At 48.3% G+C, this 22,719-nt stretch overlaps 1 protein-coding gene across 1 annotated transcript in view; it reads left to right on the top strand.

The window, feature by feature from the left end:
* The window catches only part of FAM53B (family with sequence similarity 53 member B), a 30,780-nt gene extending 11,324 nt beyond the window's left edge, over positions 1 to 19,456 (top strand). Inside the window, exons 3-4 of the mRNA XM_054382556.1 lie at positions 574 to 1,298; positions 19,133 to 19,456. Of these exons, the coding sequence (XP_054238531.1) occupies positions 574 to 1,298; positions 19,133 to 19,456 (1,049 nt within the window). The remainder of the gene's footprint in view (positions 1 to 573; positions 1,299 to 19,132) is intronic.
* Positions 19,457 to 22,719: the final 3,263 nt, after the last annotated feature.

Below are 22,719 nucleotides of genomic sequence, written 5' to 3'. Positions count from 1 at the left end.
TTTGTTGGGATTTCTGTGCTGTGACAAGCAGCTTAATGCCCAGGGTCACTCACCATTCTGTTAGGACCATCCTAACTGCTGTCACATCTCCTTTCTGGAGTTTTGTCCTTCAAGGTCCATCTCACCCCAGCATTGTGCTCCTGACTTCTAGTTTTTGTGAACCTCTCAGGTAATTGTTGCTTGTGGAGCCCAAGACAAACCACAAGCATCCAAGACATGATTTAACACAGAGATAAAGCAGTGGCTATGTCATTTTACATCGCTGAATTTCCCTTAACTAGTGCAATCTGGATATTCAAAGGCACATTTTTCTCTTCTTCTACCAGTTTTGCTCCTGCTGCAATTTTCATTTTGTCTCTCTCTCTCTCTCTCTGTCTCCACTGCAGCCACCACTCTGCTGGCAGTTTGGAAAAACCATATTCCAAGAGTTAATTAATTTGTACTGGAAAACGTCCCATATGCTACTCTTTGTGTTTGCGGACGTCAAAAGCGAATTGCAGAATTAATTAACGCTAATGCCTGTGTGTGTATCTTGGTTGTTGGTTTTTTTTTTTTCTCTCCTTTCTGAACCAGAAAATGACAGATGGAGAGATCTCAGTAGGAAATGTCCACTGCAGCTCGAGCAGCCAGGCACCAGCATTTGGGACTGTTTGTCGGACAAGGGCGAGGAGGCCTCACGCTGGCCAAGGGAGACAGCCAGCACCTGCTCCGTCACCAACCTGATCAAAGACCTCAGCCTCAGCGACCCCCACGGTAACCCCTCGGCCCCCCCCAGCAAGCGCCAGTGCCGCTCGCTCTCCTTTTCGGACGAAATGTCAAGCTGTGGGACCTCATGGAGACCCTTAGGCTCAAAGGTGTGGACCCCGGTGGAGAAACGGCGATGTTACAGCGGGGGGAGCGTGCAGCGTTACTCCAACGGCTTTGCCACTATGCAGAGGAGCTCCAGCTTCAGCCTGCCGTCGCGGTCCAACCCGCTCTCCTGTGAGCATCCTGCCTTCAGCAGCCGGCTGGGGTGCCAGCCACGGAAATCGGCCACTGGTGGGCATGGAGGAGACAGGGCGGACATGCAGAGGTCACTCTCTTGCTCGCATGACCACTTCTCCTCCTCAGAGTACTGTCCGCCCTCCGCCAGCAGCACACCTGCCTCCACCCCAGAGCTGGGGCGCCGGGCCGGCGGGCTGGCCCGCAGCCGCTCGCAGCCCTGCGTCCTCAATGACAAGAAGGTTGGGGTCAAGCGACGGAGACCGGAGGAGGTTCAGGAGCAACGGCCCTCTCTGGACCTTGCCAAGATGACCCAGGTAAGAGGTGACAGTGCTGTCCCTGCCAGGACCCTACAACAGCCCTGCAACTGGAGTTCAGCAGCACAGTGATGCTGTTCTCTGCTTTCCTAAAAATCCTGTAGGCTCCTCCTGAGGTGGGTCTGTGGCATGCAGAGTAACCTGAGTTATCACAGGGAAGTGCATCTTCCTGTCTGAGCAGAAAACCCCTTCCCCTCCAAATGGATTTATTTAACAAACTTCCACATTTCTGGCTTGCACTGATTTTTGCGCATTGCACCATGGTGGTGCTTCTTCCTGGCACATATTTCAAACAAGAATATGTTAAATACCATATTTTTGAGTTCAGGAGAGAAGAAGTCCAGGTCTACCATGGCAAGGCAAAGGCAACCACCCGAGGCACCTACATCTGGCTTCATTAGGAGCCGAATTCATACCACTACAGGCCATGCATGCTCTTACCCTCTGTAATTTTCCACCCTGGAGATGTTATCACGTTTCATTTTCAGTTACAAACACAGAGCACAACCTCCCTCTTCAATCTGCTGCACAAAGCCAGATAGCAGATCTGAAGTGCAAACCAGGGAGGATTTTGTCCCCCAGTCCTCTCCCAAGGCACAGTGACTGGACTTTAGCATAAGGTTTCATCGAAGGACAGGGCAAGCAGCATTTCCATTTCGCACTCATAAAATTCCTTATTTCTGCAGTTTTATGATGTGACATTTCCCACATCAATAATTTATATCTGTTACTTCAATGACACCACCATCTCTGTGTGAGATGGCAATAATGGGGGGTCTGAAGACCACAGGGCTCTTGCTGTGGGAGCAGGGGATTCATCATGGCCACCTCCCAGGGTGGGCTGTCACCTTGTGTTGGCCAGAAAACTTCTCCCATGGTTTCTGTTCGATGTGATGCTGCTGTTCTTCATCGAAGAAAATCTGAGAACATCTACCCTGATTTTCTTTCTACAGCCATGGCAGGCAAAGCCTGCCTGGTGCAAGGCATCTCTTTGTTGTTCACAGGGAAACTGATGGCAGCAAGTCATAGGGTGGGCTGGAGAAACAGCTGTGGGGTTTCTCTCCTTGCTGTTCCCCAGCAAGGTGACATCCCAAGGCTGTACATATGTTTTCTACTCCTACAAGAATATGGTATTTCGGATGGGGCCAGGCTGGATGGGACTTTGAGCAACCTGGTCAAGTGGAAGGTGTTCCTGCCCATGGTAGTGGGGTTGGAAGTAGATGACCTTTAAGGTTCCTTCCAACCCAACCCATTCTATGATTTTATGGCATTTCATGCTTGGCAGCACAGAGAGTGTTTGAAGGAGTGCATTGCTATTGGAGGAAGAAATTGACTTCTCCTCCAGAGTTGCTCAGACAGGGTGAGGGAATCACATATTTGCGTGATATCAGGGGAAAAGCATGAGGGTTGCTCCTGTCTTCGGATAAACCATGCCAGCAACATTTAATACACTAAGCTTGTTTTATTAGCTAATAAACAGGAGAGGCAGTAAAAGTAACTGATATGTATTTTACTAGTCACAGACTGGAATAGCACAATTGCTCCTTCCTAGTTCCTTCTCCATAAGCATCTGCTGGTTGCTTCAACTCTTATGTGTGGTGCAGAAGTTCCCCTGCAAAGCAAAGCCTGCAAAAGACCCAAACTGCCTCAAAAACAGCCACAGGGAGAGTAAGGCTTTTGCCTTGGCAACCACACACTGATAACCACAGCTTTTCTTGAGTCTCTGTTAATAACCTACTGGTGTAGGAGGATGTCATGGATGGGCTGTGGAAATGGGCTGACCAGGCAGAAAGCCCATGGTGCAGAAATGGCTGGGGGAAAGAGGAAGAATTTTTTTGCAGTAAGGGTGGTGAAACACTGACCCAGGTTGCCCAGAGAGGTGGTAGATGGGAAGGGAGTCTGCAGGTGCTTTTTGTGCTGATGTAGAAGGCTCATGCAGTAGATAGGAGAAGAGTGTCCAGGCTCTGGTTTCCAGCTTTTGGGAGCAAAAGGTCTGAGAGGTGATGCAGAGCTGTGGCAGTGGGCCAGGAGCCACACATGGTGTTGTCCTCAGCTCCCTCATAGCTCCCTCTGCAGCCTTGCATTCCAGCCCCATGTGGTGCAGGGGTGAGGAGACAGCAGGACCTTGAGGTTTGAAGCAGAGCTCACAGCTGGGATCGATGTTTTCCATCATCTCTGTCCTTCAGCTGCTCCCTCGAGGCTCCATTGAGGCTTTTGGAGGACACAGATGGGCACCTTCACACAGAGACATGAGACACATGCATTTCTCTTGTAGTTGTAGTAGATGTGCTGAAATAGCTGGATTACAACTGCAGAGCTAACGTTTGATTATCCCAGTGGGCCCAGCTAAGCACTTCAGCAGTTAGGCTGAGCTTAGCCAACAAGCTTTGCAAAACCCAACTGTATCAGGTGGCAAATCTGACCAAAACATTTCACCAGGTGGGATCCCTGGGGCAGTGGCACTGGTGCTCCTGGCACAGCACTGACCTTCCTTGCCTTCCAAGGGTGCTGTGGGACAAAGGAAGCTTCTTTATCACATCAGACGAAGGGGAAGAGTTTGTTGTCTGGGAAACAAAGGGCTTGGCTGAGAACTGGGAGCTTCCCTTTCCCTCTGGTGGATTTTGAGGCCAGGCACACATTTATAACTGGGATAGCCATGGCTTTGTCATGGACAGGTGACTCAAGGATGACAAAAATCTAATCACCTGTACATTCAAAAGCAGCTCAGTCCGTGTTCGTGGAAAACCTTCAGCTTGAGAAATAGTTGTTTTCTCTGGCTACTGCTCTCCACAGCAAAACATCCCTCAAAATGCGAAAGCGGAACCTGAGCACCCTGCATTGCTCAGCTACCCACAAGCATGAGTTTAGACAAAAATAGCTGTTGGGGTGGTTTGTCCTCTCCAAGAACCAGACCATAAAGAAAAGGCCCTGACCTCCTTGCTGCGAGGCATGAGCACTGTAGGAACAAGGAAAGGATTGCCTGGGTGCAGCATCTTCCTCTCCCATCCTGTTCTTACCCATGGTCCAGGCTGGGTGACCAAGTGCCCAGCAGTTGCCAGCACAGCCAAACACCACCAGCATCATTAACTCTGCAGCTGGAATCCAGCACAAGGCAAAATCCAGCACAGCCATGAACTCTGCTTTAAGCCTCAAGGTCCTGCTCATAGTGTCCCGTGGAGCGTACTTGGTTTCCAGGAGGGAAACCCAGCCAGGTCCAGACACCCATGGCAGCGGGTGGATCCCTGAGGCAGACATGCTGTTGGGTTTGGGGCAGTAGGGCTTTAGCAGAGTGGGAAGAAAGCAGAGCCAGGAGCTGTGCAGAGGTTTCGTAGCTCTTCAGTAATGAAAAGCAATGCTGGCAGGCTGCTCTCGCGTGGGAGGACTGGCACAGAGGGACGAGCAGGATTAGGCAAGTTATGGTGAGCATTCTTGCCTTTGGTGGGGCGGGCTTTCAGGGCGTGGGACATGGTCAGAGCCCCCCCCCGGGATGGGAACACCTTGAAAACCATCTAGTTGTGCTCAGTTAACAGTTGGACTCAATCTTAAAGGTCTCTTTCAGCCTAAACAATTTTATGATTCTCATTCCTGTGGGCAGTAGGAGATGGGGGATAGGTGTGCTCGAGAAAAGCCACAGGTTTGGGTATTCCTCCAGGCTGCTTTTAATGACTTTCTAGGAACAACACTGGAAAGGGAGGTGATTTCAGATGAAGAGCTGAAATAATGGCAAGGTGTCCACGTGGCTGCCCATGTGCCTGCTCTGTCTTTGTACAGGGTACAAATAGCCTATGTGCAGTGGTCTTTGTGACTCAAAGACAAGGAAAGCCAAATGGTCCAGACTGAGCTTTCCAGTAGACCTCAGAACATTCACTTTCACAGATGGGGAAACTGAGGCATGAGGCACACTGTGAGTTACTGGGAGCTAATGGCAGAGCTGGGGATAGAGCTGAGGGTGCTGGGTGCTGGATCAGCACCTGGCTCTGGGAGCAGATTGGTTAATTTTTTTGCTTGTTCTGGTAACCACGTGTGTTTATAGGCCTGAAACTCAGTACTGTAATGAAAATAAAAATAATTTGACCTGAAAGAAATATTTTCTTCATACCAGGAGGGATATTTAGGCCAGGCACAAGGGGAGAGAGCTGCTCCTGGAAGCAATTACATGGGTACATAACCGGGCTAATTAAGAAAGAGACTTAAATGTTAAAGTTGTGCTGTGAGGAAAAAGTACTTGGGAAAACATTGCCTTTAATTCCTCAGAATGCTGGGTTTGTCTCTTCTCTCTGCAGTTCTCATAGCTCAGAGAAGGAAGGTGAGCACATATTGCTCCCCTTCATAGTTATTCATATGGCATCAAGGCAGAGAGGCTTCAACTTCAAGCAGAATCCAAACCCTGAACGTAGTTGTCATTGGCGTAACACCTTTTAAAAGTTGTTGAAAATCTTTTTTCCCTAGTATGGGTACTAGGGGAGCTGTTTGGCATTTCCAACCATCCTTATGTCCCTTAAACTATCAGCCATCCTCATTTTGGTGCAGGGCTTGGGCATGCTTTCCACCTTCAGTTTTTATTCTACCTTTCCACATGAAGTGCAGGCCAAAGGAGAACAATATCCAACCTCCAAAATCCCAGCAGTTGTTCTGACAGCATGTTTATTAATCTAGTGGCAGTGTGGTCTCCTTCCTAGGTCCGTGCTCTCTCTCTTGCAGCTCCAGGGACCATGTCCATACTAGCAGGATGTGATCAGAAATGGTCAAGATCAGATTTTTCCATGAATTAGAAGGTTTCTCAAAGAGCTGTTTTTCTTTTGTCTCATCTAGGTACAGCTAAGAGAATATGGGAAATGAGCAATGTTGCAAAGGTGATGGGAGGTCACCCTTGAGAAGGAAGAATTTCTTTAAGAGTTACAGAGCCCTGCAGCAGGCTGCCCAGAGAGGTTGTAGAGTCTCCTTCTCTCGAGTCATTCGAAACCCACCTGGACATTGTGATCCTGAGCAACCTGCTGTGGTTGACCCTGCTTTAGCAGGGGGTTTGAACTAGATGATCTCCAGAGGGGTCCCTTCCAACCCCCACCATACTGTGATTCTTTGGCCTTGAACCCCAGCTGTCCTACCAGCTGGGCTGTTTTTGGCAGGAATGGGTGGTTTGACCCTTTGCAAGACACCAGAGGAATCTGGCTGGGCCTATTAGGTGAGAAAAATGAATGTTCTAAAAAAAAAAAAAAAAACCCAGCATCTCCCACAGATGCTATGTGACCTCCTTGTTTTCCCTCTCTCATGGTCTGCTGCAATTCTTCTCCAAAGGGCACCTTGTTCTGCGGCGACCTGGGGATTTGCCATTTCCCACCTCCGCATCCGCCGCTTTCCAGCATCTCTGTGTGAACATTCCTTGCCGAAACGCCTCGCGGCAGGGGAACGCTGGGTGCGTTGGTTTAGTCTGAGTCATCCATCCACGGGAAGCCGAGCCATGGGCCAGCCCTGCTGTTGGCATGTGTGTGTGTGCTGGCTGAGCAGATTGCTTTCCTTCACACAGGCTCTGGGGAGCTGCTGGGGGGATGTAACGTGTCTGTCACAGCGATGGCAGCTGCCCCTGCTTGGGAATTTGCAGTCCTCCCTGGGCAGAGTGGTGAAGCCAGCCCTTGCTATCTCCTGCCCGTTCTGTTTCCTGCCTTGTAACATTCTGATAGGGTTGTCACTGAGAGACTGGAATTTGTGCTCACGTTTCAAAAGGCAGCCGTCCTTCTTACAGATGTTCCTTAAGTCCAGCAGAGGACTATGAGGATGATCGAGGGACTGGAACATCTGTCTGATGAGGAGAGGCTGAGAGACCTAGGCCTGTTTAGTCTGGAGAAGACTCAGAGGGGATCTTAATAATGTTTATGAATATCTGAAGGGTGAGTGTGAAGAAGAAGGTGCCAGTCTCTTGTCAGTGCTGTCCTGTGAAAGGACAAGGGGCAATGGAACACAGTTAGTTCTACCTCAACATGAGGAAAAATTTCTTTGCAGTGAGGGTGACAGAGTACTGGAACATGCTGCCCAGAGAGGTTTCAGAGTCTCATTCTCTACAGGCTTTCAGGACCTGTCTGGATGCGTTCATGTGTGGCCTGCCCTAAGTGATCCTGCTTTGGCATGAGAGTTGGACTTGATCTCTGAAGTCCCTTCCAACCCCTGTCAATCAGGTCCACGAAAGGCACAAGCATCTTTGTAGCATGTAAGCCACAACACTGCTGGCAATAACTGTCACCCATAATGAGAGATATTGGTTCCTGCCAGCAGGGCTAGGGTCTATGCACAGGTAATAAATGAAGGCTTGTGGTTGTCACCTGTGCATCATTTCTGATGGATTCACAAGATTTGGCTTCTCTGTGAGCTTTCAAAGCATTTGCAGTTTGAAGAGCTACATCTCTCATACCAAATACCGTACTATTGATGTCTTCTGCTCCTGAGTTTTCTCCAGCATCTGTTGACTTTCCTGCAAGGGTTGTACCCATGAACACTGAGGAGTCTCAGAAAACTTCCCAACTAGTCCTCCATGAAGCTTCTTATTAGAATCATAGAACCATAAAATTGTTTAGATTGGAAAAGACCTTTAAGATCATTCAGTCCAACCACTAACCCAGTTCTGCCAAGTCCACCAGTAAACCATGTCCATAAGCATGTCTAGACATAGAATCATAGAATTGTTTCAGTTGAAAAAGACCTCTAAGATCAACTCCAACCATCCATCTAGCACTACCGTGGCCAAGTAGCAGGGCATATAGTACATGGGACAGAGACTAGTTGCTATAGGACAAATTAACATACCCATGCATCTCCCCAAGGTTCTGGAGAGAGAGCTTTGCATGGTCATGAATTCACCATTAGTAGCTATCTGCCCTGTGGATGGGCAGTGCAGGATGGGTGAGAGGGTACTGGCAGCAGTAGACACCAGCTTAGAGGGTGGTGAGGATGAAGTACAGGGTGTGCTTAATAAGGAAGAGTAATGGAGAAGACTTTGTGCCTGAAAGATGCCTGTTACTGGAAGGGAGCTGATAAGTTGGAGCTCAGTACAACAGGACTATTCAGGTTGTTCTCTGACAGCTGTAGACAGTGCCATTCATGGGGTGACTTCACTGTCCTCTGAGGAGCACGTGCCTTTGCAGGATGGAGTCATCTGCACTAGGAATCACAGGAGTGTCCTCCTGAAATATGGATGGGTGGTTCTTGGTTTTTTCAGGATTAAAATCAGCTTCAGCCTATGCTGGACATCCAGAGGAGTGGGGTGTGCAATGGGGTTCTCCTGGTGGCTGGTAGCCAGGCTGTCCTCTGCCTTGCTTTCCTTTCCAAACTAAGGAATAATGGCTGTTTCCACGGGCATCCATGCATGAAGGAGCTTGTACACTCCTAAAGCTGAAGTAAACAGCCCACCAGCTTGGAAATGTTGACTGGGGAGAAGTTTCAACCTGCAGGATGGGAGAAGTAGCCTATCATCTCTGACCACCTAGCTCTTTCCTTGAGGGGTAAAATTCCCTACATTTTCATGCAAGAAGATTTTTTTGTTTGTTTCAATTTTGGCAGCTTGCAGGCAAGGGCAGGAGGGGTAGCAGTGACCTTGCTTGGTGCCAGCACCCACTCGAGCTGGTGCAAATATTGTTAAAAGGTAGTGACAGGCAAAAAAACCCAGAGGTTTTAAATTCCAGACGTTTCCCAGGAAATAGTTTGCTATTGATGTAACTTCTAAGACAGATTCCAGCTTCCAAGCCCCAGTGTTTTTTAAATAAACACAAATCAGATCCTGCAAAGGTCAATTTGTGGCTCGGTGAGAAAAAGCCCTTGGTTTAAGATCAAAAGAGCATGACTTAGTTTGGAGGGAGCAGAGGACCTCAGAAGCTGGCTGGTTTTTAACTTTGGTCAGACTCTTATGCATGCCACCATCCTTACTCATTGCTCTGGTATTTTTTTTATTTAGAAACAAAAGTAGTTGAAAAAAATTCAAGTCAATATGGGAGATTAGGTTCATAATGATGTTTAGTCCTGGCATGAACTGTTAATGGGGATTTTTTCCCTCCCTGTTCCTTTGACAAACAGTTCTCTGTATTCTCTGGTAAATCTAGCAAACATCATCTTGGATGGTGTTCACCAAGGCAGGATGGACCCAGTGGCAGTCATTGAGGTTGCCACTGGTGCAAGCCCACGTTGCTGATGCCCTCCTGCCTGCAATGGCAAGGAGGGTGTTTGTAGACTGTGAGGAACTTCACCCCTGAAGTATTTCCACTGCTTTCAGAGATATTTTGCATTAGTTTTTCTCTATGCTGTGCTAAAAACAAAAGCTCTTGTTGGACATCATAGATTGGCTTCATCAAAGGGTTGTACCAGATCCATGGCATTGGCTTATCAATATCTAAAGGGTGGGTGTCAAGTGGATGGGGCCAGACTCTCTTCACTGGTGCCCAGCAATAGAACAAAGGGGCAGTGGGCACAAACTGGAACACAGGAGGTTCCATCTGAATAGGAGGAAAAAATTCTTTGCTCTGAGAGTGCTGGAGCCCTGGAACAGACTGCCCAGAAAGGTTGTGGAGTCTCCTTCTCTGCAGGGATTCCAAACCTGCCTGGACATTGTGATCCTGGGCAACCTGCTGTGGGTGACCCTGATTTAGCCAGGGGAGTTGGACTAGATGGTCTCCAGAGGTCCCTTCCATTCCTTACCATTCTGTGATTCTGTGACTGGATCTCATATGTGCCAGCTCCATTCCTTCCTTCTCTGCAAATGTCTTGCAAGCTGAGATTCTCTACCTGATTTTCCCAAATGGCAAGAAGAAGGTGATGCATTTTTTCACCTACCCTTGTCCATAAGCTCCTGAGACTGTGCCTGCTCAGGTGGGATGTAATTTGGGTGCTCCCCACAGCAATAAAATTTTGTGTGGGGTCCTATGACTGCCAGAAGCAGCATGCAAGAATGATCCATCTCCCTGTGAAAGGCTGATCTGTTGGTGCAGCCCTCAAGTGACCATTTCAGGCAAGGTACTTCAGTAGTCAGGGGACACTTGTAAGAGGTGATTTATTGTCACAGGTTCTATTTTAGTTACTCGACAGAGCTTTTAGTAGCAGTGCCATGTTTTGATTTTGCAGTCAAAACGGTCCCATCTGCCCCAGTTAGAAATTTGTGAGTCACCAAACACAATGGGCTGAAAATAAATTCAGCTATGGAAGCAGAAATGGGCCATGCCCAGAGATATGGGTGTTCTGCCATGAAATCTCTTTTCCAGCAGGGGCTGGGACTTGTGCGCATGGATGGGCTCTTCTGGCAGCATCCCTTGACTGGGTGGGGGGGGTCCAAGTCCTGAAGGACCCTATGGTACCTGGGGATCATGACCTGCTACTTTGTGCTCCTGGCTCCATCCCCCACTTCCAGCTCCATCCACTGCTCCCAACTCCAACCCCAGCTCCCAACTCCACCCCACCAGAGGGCCCAGAGATGCAGAGTTGGAGTTGCACCCTTGTCATGCTCACATGGTAGGACAGAGCTGGAAACACAAACAAAGCTTGGCAGTGTCTGTCCCAAAAGCAGACAAAATCCAATTGTATCCCCAAGATGCACATCTGATTCACCATGTGCTGGTTAACCCTCCAGTCCCCCAGCTCAAATGCTGTGTGGACCCAAAGAACAGCTTTTATAAAGCACAGAGATTCATCCTTGAAAGAAATTACATGCTCAAAAGTAGCAACCAACAGTAGCCCACCCAAACCCCAGCACACCAGCTTTCCAGGCTTGCTGCTCCCTCCGTGGTTCAGGTGGCTGCAGCAGCACCAGGATCTGCAGGCAGTGGTCAGATTTTTCTCAGATTTTTCTCCTCTTGAGGGTGCTTCATTGATCAGATCTTCTTCTGCCAGAAGATTCTGGAGGCATTTGAAGCATGGGGCAGGGTGCAGATTTTGAATCTGCACCTAAACACACGAGGTGGGCACGAGGTGACATGGCTGTGGCCAAGCAGGCAAAGTTTTGTAGAAAATATTTTTCCATTCAGAATTTTAGTAGTGATGGTCAGAAGTTACTTGGGAGCCTCTTGCCTTGGAAAACACTCCCAAAGCATTTCAGAAAGCAGGAGAGAAGTTCAGTTTTCTTTTCAAGAGAAGGATGCTTAGGGTTAGCTTGGAATTGTGACCACATCAGAAAAGTAATGCGTCCTTCAAGTTTGTATTTAATTTACCACGGGAGGTTAGATTGGATATTAGGAAAAAATTCTTCACCAAAAGCACCATCAGGCACTGGAACAGGCTGCCCAAGGAAATGGTGGAGTCACCATCCCTGGGGGTTGTTTAAAAGATGTTTGGATGAGGAGCTTGTTGTAATAGGTGTGTACAGGAAGATGTTAGGTTATTGTTGGACTTGATGATTTTAAGGTCTTTTCCAACCAGGTGATTCTATGATTGTATGAATTTGCAGGAGTCCAGAATGCTGGGTGCAACAGTGGGCACAGATGCCCTAGGAGCAGTTACATAGAATCATAGGATTCTGTTAGTTGGAAGACACCTTTAAGATCATCAAGTACAACCACTGATCATCAAGTTACATCATTACAGGCACATGACTCCAGATTACTTGCTTGCATCGCATTTTTAATCCAACTCAGCATGAATTTGATGCCTTGGGAAAAGCAGGCTGCAGTTACCACCTTTACACAGTCACCATGTGCTGAGTCTGCCCTGTGTGCTGGCACAGGGAGCTATAGGGGATTAGGTGCACCCTCCCACCTCTTGCCTCACCTTTGATATCCCAGATTTACACACTGCAGTGCTGCCTTTCCATAAATTCTGGATTTATCATCATCCATAATATGATTTGATCCCTTTGCTTCCTGGTAGTTTCTCTATCAGTGCCTTTGAAGCTGTGAAATTCTCCACACCCGAAGCCATCCCAGTTCTTCATTACTGCAGTCCATCTCAGCACAGAGGACACAGTGTCCTGCTTGCATTGCTGTCATCTCACAGAGAGTCACTTAATTGTCTCAAGAACTTTTTAGGCTACTTTAACCAATAAAAGATTCATTTCACTGCCAGGTAGGTGGTGTCAATGAGGTGACACCATCCCTGTGCTGGTGACACACTTGGTGTGGGACATAATGGCAAGCACCTGCTTGTGCTGCTACATGAATTGTATCTGAAGAAATCAGGTGGAAGTGTTCAGGAGGAGCAGGTTTCATAGAATCATAGAATGAGTTGGGTGGAAGGGACCTTTTAAAGGTCATCTAGTTCAAACCCTCTGTAGTGAACAGGAGCATGAGTGACTAGATCAGGTTGCTGAGAGCCCCATCAAGCCTAACCTTGAATGCCTCCAGGAATGGGGCCTTCATCTGTTCGAGTGGTCCACCAACTTCATATTAAAGAACTTCTTCCTAACATCCAATCTAAATGTCCTGCTCTAGTTTAAAACCATTGGCCCTTGTTCTATCACTACAAGCCCTTGTAAAAAGCCCCTCCCCAGCTTTCCTATAGTCCCCTTCAGGTACTGGCAGGCCACTATAAGGTCTCCCCAGAGCCTTCTCTTCTCCAGGCTAAACGGCCCAAACCTCACCATCGATGTGGTGAATTGAGAGAATGTCAGGAAGTGTTCTGCTAAAGAAATTGATTGAGAGATTGTTGAGAGTTTGGTTTCCATTTCTGTAGGGCCTTGCTTTATAATTTAGGGCATGAAGGGATACCATAATAGTAGAATAGAAAGACTCGACCTTGTTGTGCTCCAGAGATGCTCTGCTACAGCCTGTTGGGATGTAGTGGAGAAGCTGGGAAGGCTGCAAGAGGCTGGGCACAGGAGGGTGGGCAACCTGGAAATACACAGTAAATCACCATGAGGTTTTCTAATGAACTGTGTGAGCAAATGCATTCCTCCAGCTCACAGCAAAGGGTTCAGTGCCTGTTAGGGAGGATACTTGTTCTTGGCAGAAAATGAGGATTTCCTCCAGTTATCATTAGAAATGGGAATGGGCCAGGAGGCTGCACTGGGATCAAATCCCCATGGGTGGGATGCTGTGCACAGGTGAGAGCATTACTGTTGTCTGATTCCATGCATAGCTGAGCCTGCTGTATTTCTTCTGGGATTTGTATCTCCAGCATCTCTCTGGAGCTGTGTAGCACCAGAGGGATTCCTGTTGGTGGGTCATGGAACAGCTTTTTTCTTTTGCATTTGTGGAAACCCACTAAATGTCCTCACATTGGGACAGCTTGAGAGTTCTAAAGACAAGAGCAAAACTGAATAAAACCAATTAACTCCACAGGCTCCAAAGGCAGCATCGGGCTCAATGATCTTAAAAACTGAGGAAAGCATGAGAAAAAATTTCTTTACTGAAAGGGTGATGGAGCACTGGAACAGGCTGCCCAGAGAGGTTGTGGAGTCTTCTTCCCTAGAGACTTTCAAGACCTGTCTGGATGCATTCCTGTGTGGCCTGCCCCAGGTGATTCTGCTTTGGCAGGGGCATTGGACTCAATGATCTTTAGAGGACCCTCCAGCCCTTACTGTTCTGTGTTTCTATGAAAAGCTCTCTTCCAGACTAAATGATTCTAATACTAATGACTTAAAGCTTCCTTATTGCTTTTTATTTTGGGTTAGTTTGTTTAATATTGTGGTGTGAAGTAACTCAATAGAATAGTAGATATTTCTGAGCCTGCTCATGAAAGCTGTTTTCCACACAAAAACAGGATAAAAGCAAAATTGTCTGCTAAAGCTCGACTTTCAATGCCCCATCCAAGCACTGGTGCCTGTTACTGCAAGAGTAGGATTGGGACTATGCAAATATTATTATTCTTTAGTGGATGAAAATCCCAGCATGATGGGAATTGAAAGGGACCTCTGGAGATCATCTAGTCCAACCCCCCTGCTAAAGCAGCTTGCCAAGGATTACAATGTCCAGGTGGGTTTGGAATGTCTACAGAGAAGGAGACTCTACAACCTCTCTGGGCAGCCTGCTCCAGGGCTTTGGCACTTCAGAAGAGAAGAGCTGAGAAGGCAGACCCTGAAAACAAGGGCAGCATCATGGTACCCACTGTGAGGGGGGCAGGGAGCCATTGCCTCCATACGGGGGATGCTGCTGCAGGCACATTGGCCTGACGTATGATACAAGGGTGTTTGCAAATTACTCAAAGCCTGCACAGATAAAATCTGGAAAAAAAAAAGTGGATAAATTTGAGCACCCTGAGATGGCATGCTGTGTATAACCCAGTGCCAGCTTCATGCCAGGCACACGATCTCTGTTTGCATTTTATGTCCTCCATAACTGTCTCCAGTGTTTTCCTTCCTCAGGTATTCCAGTCATCTCTTTCCCAACACTTCATTCATCGCTCAGAGGCTCTTTCCCTACACAGGGTCGGTGTAAGACTCACAGCCTCTCCCCCATGCCAATGTTGATCTTGGAAGCTGGTGCTGCTGTTGCATGCGGCAGCCGTCGCCAGCGCTGCTCAGGGCAAGACGGTTGCATCTCCTTCTGTCTGGGGAGGCCAAACAGCAGTGAGCGAGGTGCTGGTGAGACTTGTCTGAGGTATCTGCTGAGCTGCAGCTGTGCTGCGGTCTGGGCAAAGCTCCTGAGATGTTCCTGTTAGTTATAAAGAGGAGAGGCTGGTTATTCTAGCCTCAGGACTGAGCAACGCCTGGCACATCTCCATTTGTGAGTGATCCGTTCCTGTGTGTCCTGCCCTAGATGATCCTTCTTTGACAGGGAGGTTGGATTCAATCTTCAGAGGTCCCTTTCAACCCCTACCATTCCATGATTCTATGATTCCTTCCCTTTCTACTCACTAGGAAACCTATCTCAGGGACACCAGCCTAGAGATGGAGTTGGAGAAGGTTGTGGGTGCTTTCAAAGTAGTGTAGAGGACTGAACCTGAGTGATATGTGTGTGTGTGTGTGCCCAACCTAAATAACAGCAGACGCTATAATGGAGCTCTGCAGAGCCTTAAAACCAAGGGAAAGACATTTTCCACTCTCAAGCACCTGGCTGTCCTTCTTGGCAGCATGGATGAGTGCTTTGCATAACATGAATGGCAGGTAGAATCGTAGAATGGGTTGAAAGGGACCTTTAAAGGTCACCTAGTTCAAACCCACCACAGTAAGCAGAGACATCTTCATCTAGAGCAGGTTGCTTACAGCCCTGTCCAATCAGCCCTGGAATGTTGCAGCATCTACCACCTGGGCCAATGTTTTCCCACCTTCAGTGTAAAAGATTTTCTCTTTAGTCTAAATCTCTCTCTTTTAGTTTAAATCCATCACCCTTGTCCTGTCACAACAAGCCCTGCTAAAAAATCTCTTCCCATCTTTGTTTTTGGCCTCTTTAAATACTGAAAGCCACAGTAAGATCTTCCACTTCAGCCTTCTGTTCTCCAACTCTCCTCACAGCAGATCTGATCATTGTTACAGCCTCCTTTGGACCTGCTCCAACATGTCCATGTCTTTCCTGTGCTGACTCCAGAGGTGGACCCACCACTGCAGGTGGTGTCTCACCAGAGCACAGTAGAGCAGCAGAATCCCCTCCCTCTACCTGCTGGCCACCAGGCAGGACTTTGTTGCGATGCTGATAAGCAAAGTGGCAGATAACAATCCAGGCTGAAGATGTTTTACAGGAGACATTTGCCTCAAAATGTGCTTTTACTTCAAGCTGGGCAGAGAAGCCCCTAGCAGAGGTGACTTTACTGACTAGAGCTGGGTGGGGAGGTCTGGCAGAGGCCCATTGTCCCTGCACGGAGCAGCACCACTCACCACCCGCTTCCCCCTTTCCTTCTGGCACTGGGTTATTTTCAGCTTTCTGAAGCAACTGTAGCCCAGTGTGCTAACAGGAGGTGATGACAGCTCGGTAGGTAGGGCCAGTGGCGCTGACAGCTTGTAGGTTACACCTTCCCCAGGAACATTGCAGCAGTCACCTGGCAGGGTGGGGGAAAAAAGAAGAAGTGTTTGCTCAAAAGCTGTGGTAACGGCAGGGATCACAGTCCTGCCAATATTGATTCTAGCAGATCCACCGTGTTTGCAGGGACGGCTTTCAGGGAGAAGCTCACAGCTGGGTTGTTGTATGAGGGGAAGAGTTACACCAGAAATCTTGCTGAGGGATTTGTCCAGCTTCTTCACTTTAAGGGCTGCCAGCCTCTGTTTCCTGTGGGGACACAGCTCAAGGCATGAAAAAACCTATGGAAAAGGATGGATGTTAGGGATGGGTTAGCTCCTGCAGCTTTCCCAGCTTCTAGTGTGTTGCTGCCTGCACCATGCAGAGCATGAGAGCCCTGCAGGAAGGCAATGTAGCCTGAGCTTGGCCATCATCCTGCAAGAGGGGCTTTGTTCTGGAGGCTGGCTGGCAGCATGTCGCTCACTCCACGTGGCCAAGGGTTTCTTGTTTGTATTTTTAGATGATTTTTCAAGTGCTTGCTGTTGCAACATCTCATTTTCTTCCCCTCTGTGAAGGATGCTGGATTGCTAAAGCTTCAAGGAGAGTTTGGGGAAGGAAAACCAGCACCTCAAATCATATAATCATAGAATGGTTTGGATTGGAATGAACCTTAAAGATCATCTGGATCCAACCCCTCCACCATGGGCAGGGACTCCATTCCCTGACAACAGATACTCAGCAATGGGTTATTGTGATTGTGCTTGAAGGTGGTTTGGAGCTTTTAGAGGCTCACTGGGTGAAATCAGGATGGCCAGAAGCATCTCCCAAAAGCCACCTGTGTCACATATTAAGGGTAACTGGATTCCCAGAGTTTCCTTGAGACCAACATCATTTGAGATGCCTGATGTCTCTTTCAGCCTGGTGCTGAAGGACAAGGTTGTGGAGAGGCTTGGAGGGGGCCCACGGCTGCCTGGCCATGGGGAACAAGCACTGCATTGTGCCACCAAAACAACTCTTTGGCCGATATCAATAGAGGACTTGACTGCCCAGGTTTGCCAGCTCAGCACTTCAGCACATGCTAAATTCACCCAATAAATAAAAAATGAGTAAAAAAAACCCTTGATGGGCTGAGAACAGACGATGCATTGATGGTGGTGGCTGATCTACTGCTGCTCCACAGCCAGCTCAGGCGATGCTGGCTCCAGTTATCACCATCCTGGCAGAGCCCTGCCCCAGTATGTTCCTCCCTTTGAACCTTTGGAACAAGCTGGGAAGGTGAGGCATGGAATTTTGTGGCAGCTGGTGCCTGTTAAAACTTGTTTTCCCAGCCAAGCACTGGGAAACTTGCATCAGGAGTGCCTCCACCCATCACTCGCACGTGGCCTTCCTCTGTCAGCAGGTGCTGCACTTCTGGAAGCAATGGGACCATTGGAAGGCTTCCTCCTGCAGGGAAGGTAGAAATGTTACCTGGAATGACTCAAGGCTGTACATGAAAAATGTTGGGTTACAGTATGTGTGGAGCCTAGCAAGGAAAATGAGGCTGTTGGCTTGCCAAAGTCCAATAAAAGGAAAATTTTGCTGAAAGTCATAGAATCATTTAGGTTGGAAAGGACTTTTACGATCATCAAGTCCAACCATTAACCCAGCACTGACAGGTGGGGGTTGGAAAGGACCTCTGTAGGTCATCTAGTCCAACCCCGCTGCTAAAGCAGGGTCACCCACAGCAGGTTGCCCAGAATCTCAGTGCCTAGGTGGGTTTGAAATCTCTTCAGAAAAGGAGACCCCACAACCTCTCTGGGTAGCCTGCTCCAAGGCTCCAGAACCTTTGAAGTAGAGAATTTTTTTCCTTATGTTTAAGTGGAACATCCTGTGTTCTAGTTTGTGCCCATTGTCCTGTCACTGGGCACCACTGAAAAGAGTCTGGCCCCATCCTCAAACCCCCCCACCCTTTACTATTGATCAGCATTGATGAGATCGCCTCTCAGTCTACTCTCCTCCAGACTAAACATCCCCAGGTGTCTCAGCCTTTCCTTGTCACAGAAATACTCCAGTTCCCTCATCATCTTTATAGTCTCTGATGGACTCTCTCCAGCAGTTTCCTGTCTGTTCTCAACTGGGGATCCCAGAACTGGATACAATACTTCAGATGTGTCAAATACCTTCATGGATGTTCTCTGAAGCTTGGAAACACTTTTCATTTGGATGGGAAGCATGTGCTGTGGACCTGTTTGGTTGCTCTCCAGGTTTCATCTTCTTCATTCTTCATTACAGACATCACCCATCTCCTTCTCTCAAGTGTTGTAGAGCTTCCTCCATCCTGACAGGATGCTCTAGCCCACTTGCAGCAGCCCAGCATGCCTGTGCCTAGGTACTGAGCCCAGGGAAGCACCGAGCCAGGAGATGAGCTCAATTAGCAGAAGGAGAAAACCAAATGTTCTTGGAAGTGCCAGAGTTTTGTTTGTAGAAGGGATTTGCACTTCTGAGAGGGCTGTTGACTTTCAGGAGACACAGGCTTTCAAGTGCCTAAATACCTGTTGGAAATACACTTGCAAATTTTTGTAACCACTTAGAAAATATTTCTCCTGTGTCCTCAGGCCTTCTCCAAGTGCAAGTGGTAATTACAAGTTGTCCATTAACCACAATGTGCAGATCTCTGCTTGGAGCTGTTACACATGCAGCACCTGGAAAATAGACCACAAGAAGGATGACATGGGGACTGGGTGCAGCTGCATTTTGAAAGGACAAATGTCTGTTTTTCTCAAATGGGCTTGGGGCTTGTGAATTTTCAGGTTTCGGAGGCTGAAGGACATGTGAAATGTAGCTTGGGAAATGGGCAGCTCCTTTTCGGGCAGCAGGAGCTTCTTTCAGATACAGGAGCATCTGTGTCATCTCCTGCAATGACTCATTTTACTGTGGTGGGTCACTTAGTGCAGCACCCAAAGCCTCTCTGCAGTCCCCATCCCCACGCCTCTCTCAGCTGCCTCTCTCCCTTTGCCTTTACAGAACCGGCAGACTTTCAACAGCCTTACCTGCCTTAGTGCCGCAGCCGAGGACAGCTCCCAGCGTCTCCTCGGCCCTCAGCCATGGACCCCCCACTCCCCGGAGGTGATGCCAGGCAGGACCCCTGCCTGCACCCCAGTACCAGAGCCACCACCTTCGCAGGCCGACGAACACCAGACCAGCAGGGATGACCTCTCCTGTGAGGAGGAGGAGGAAGGTGGTGGGAAGGAGGAGGACAGGGCAGCATGGCTGAGCAGTGGGACAGGCTCTGAGAGCCTCTTCCAGCTGGATGGCGAGATAGATATTGAGCAGATAGAAAACAACTGAGGGAGTGGTGGGTCCTCTCGCCCCGGGGTCAGGAGGCTGCCAGCAGAGTCATGGAGGGGTCCCCGCTGCCAGCACTGGGTGTGCAGGGTCCTGCCACTGCTCTCCTCCTGCCAGCTGGAGGGGATGGAGCAGCTTTGCCAAAATTTCATCAGGTATTTAGAGCAATTTGTGTGCGCGCGTGTGTAAACCTTGAGATTCTTTGTAACTACTGTAGCCAGAGATCAGCTCATTGGAGGAAGCTCCCTGCCTGACTGGGGAAAGCCAGCACTGGGGCCACCAAAGCCTCCCATTTAGCAAGTCATCGGCTTTTGCCAGCATAGGGTTGGAGCCGATGGGGCTGGCCGTGCTCCCCCAGGTTCCAGCTGCACTTGTTCAGACAGAGATGCACAAGGAGAAGCCACCACCCATGGGACTGGAAACAACGGGGGGAAACTTGGAATATTGAGCTTTGCAAAGCGGGTGCTGGCTGGTGGCTGTGGGGGAGAGCTGTGGCTTCTCTTCAGCTGCATCACACGTGGCCTTGGCACCCTCCTCACTCCCCATGTCCCTGGCAGTGCCATTAGAAGGAAATCACAAGTGAAGTGTTTTGTTTAAGTTTAGTATGAGATGGGTTTTTACTAATTCTGTTTTTACTTGATTTTTCCTTTCCGTGATGAGGAATTAAAGGGATCCCTGGCCCATGCAGCTCCGATCTGGGGCAAACATCCACAGCAGCACTCAGCAATTGCTGCCCAAGGATGCTCAAATGCCTTTCTCTCCTGTTTTTTTTTCTTCCGATTCCCCTTTTTCAAACCCACTGGGGAAAAGCCCCACTTAGGCTCAGTGCCAGCCTTTCTGGGTTCCCAACATCCAGCTGGAGCAGGACTGGGCTGCTTACCCACTTATCAGCAGCTGTGCCCCTTTTGCTACCCGAGGCGCAGCTGCCACTCCCATTTTTTTGGCCCCGTCTTACTGTGAAGAGGCTGCACACCCAAGGCGCCCATGGGGTTACTTGACAAAGTCAGCTGGTGAAAGGCTGAAAAACCAGGTAGCAGCACTGAAAGCTTTTCCTCTTCCTGTGCCTTTTTAAGCACAGATGAAAGTGGTGATTGTTAGGTTTGTACGATACAAGTTCTCCTCAGTAAAAAATAAGCTGTCCACTTGCTAACAGGTTTAGAAGGACAAACATATTTTTCGTTCTCCTTTTTTTTGTTCTTGTTGTTGTTTCTTTGTCTAAAGCTCTAGGAAAGCTGTACAGGTGGCTTCCAGCATCTTCTGCAGGTTCTCTCAAGCTTAGGGCTTACTTCCTGAGCTATGCAAAAGTGAGAAAGGAAAAGTCATTGAGACCAACAGCAATTGAGGACATTACTTTTTTAACGGGGTGCAGCACCCCCATTATTAGACCTGTAGGAGTCTGCAACTCAGAAAGGCCTGGGAGCTGCTGGTACAGGTTTTATTCATCATTTCTCGTTATGTTAGTGCACTTTTTTCCTGCGGTGGATTGGGATGTGTATGACATCTCCCATCACAGTGGAACCCATCAGCTGTTATATAGCTTTATCCTGGCACCGCAGAGGTTTTGCTCATGGGAATGGCTACGTCCACTCCCTCCAGGCTAGGCATAGGCAGGACCAGCCCCAAATATTTGGGGAAGGGATGACAGAGATGTGTTTTCATTTTGGGGAACCCTCCAGCTCTTCAAGTGTCACTTAATGCATTGTTGAAAATTCATCCTGGCTTCATTTTTAGCCCTCCTTCAGTGGAAGGTGCTGTTCATCTCAGACATTTTGGGAAGGTTCAGCCATGCCAGCGTTTCCCCAGCCTGCTGCCACTCCTCTGATCTGTGGCACAGCCACAGCATGGTTCTCAGCTTGGAGTCTTCCTCATGCTCAATACCCCTCATCACTGACATGTCCCTGATTTCAGGGCACACAAGCTCCCATCGGCCACAGGCACCTCTTCACCTCCCAACTGACCGAAAAAGGGTAAATTCACCCAAATCCATGTTGCAGAGCTCTGGATGGCTCTCACATGTGCTTCGCCGGGGCTGTAATTCCTAAGGGCTTCTCTTTTCTTTCCAAGGGCTGCTACCGGTGCCATGCTAACCCCATCCTGGTAGGAAGGTGACCAATGGACCACTCACTACCCAGCTATCCTCAGCATAGCCGTAGCATTCAGTTTACATACAGCACAACCCGTTTGCCTTACTAAAGATGCTTCTCCAGTGAGTCATGGCCTTACACTGGGCACATTCATGTAGGCACTGACTACAGTTAGCGACGGTTTTTGAGGCCACGGTGGTGTTCTCTTGGGTCTTTCATTGTTGGGTTTGTATGATTTCATGTACTTATTCTCAGTTTAAGAAAGCCTTACTTTTTTTTTTTTTTCTCTCTCTGTAGAGGTAAAACGTGTGGATTTATATATATATAAATATATATATATAAATAATTAAAAATATTAAATATAATATAGTATGTGCCTCAGATTCAGGGGACATCCTGTTGATTGTAAAATCAGAAGTGGCGTTACTCCCCAGCATCAGGAGATCCATACCCTACTCCCCCAGTAGCAGAGCTGGGCACCCCCCCGGGGTCCTGCTCTGGGGTTGGAAAGGACTTCACCTATTACACAGATGCTTTGGGACCCCCCCCCCCCACCCCGGTAAGTTCCTGCCGGCTGCCAGAATGTGATATTAAAGTAATATGCAGACAAGGGATGTTGTTTCCTTGGTAGGTAGCTGAAACGGGCTCATGATTTCTGTGAAGAGACTCAGTGGCTTGCCCCAGCATGGCCAGCAGCCATTTCAGGACAGCAGCGAGCTGTGTCCACAGCAATAAGGGTTCATCATCCTGAAAGAAAAGAAGGATTTTAATAGGAAAAGTCTTAGCATGTGGACAGGGAGTTTGCTGTGTGTTTGCAGATGGTTTTGAGCCTGTTCTACAAAAAATTGCATTAAAGCAAAACAAAAAGCAGTTATTTGTATAATAGATTGTAATTTTTTCCACGTTCTAGCATAGCCTATTCTTTGGCCAAATAAAGTTGTGTTTCAAGTGCATTTTTTAAAAAGCTCCTGGCTGACAGATGTACGTAGGATGTTCTAGGATTGTAGCAGTGCTTCACAGTGTCCATGGGTTTGATGTTCAAGGGATCAAAAGAAGAGGATGGCCAAAAAAAGTAAAACAGAAAAGAAGGTTAAAAAAAAGAAAAAAAAGCCTTCTGAAGCTATGACCTGTAGTAGCCAAGTCTCGCTGGCAATTGCACAAGCACAGCGAGATGTGCGTGTC

Source organism: Indicator indicator, chromosome 7 (genome assembly GCF_027791375.1).
Source record: "Indicator indicator isolate 239-I01 chromosome 7, UM_Iind_1.1, whole genome shotgun sequence".
Classification (NCBI taxonomy): Eukaryota; Metazoa; Chordata; class Aves; order Piciformes; family Indicatoridae; genus Indicator; species Indicator indicator.
The sequence above is the reverse complement of the archived record's forward strand: the minus strand, read 5'-3'. Positions and strand labels throughout refer to the sequence as shown.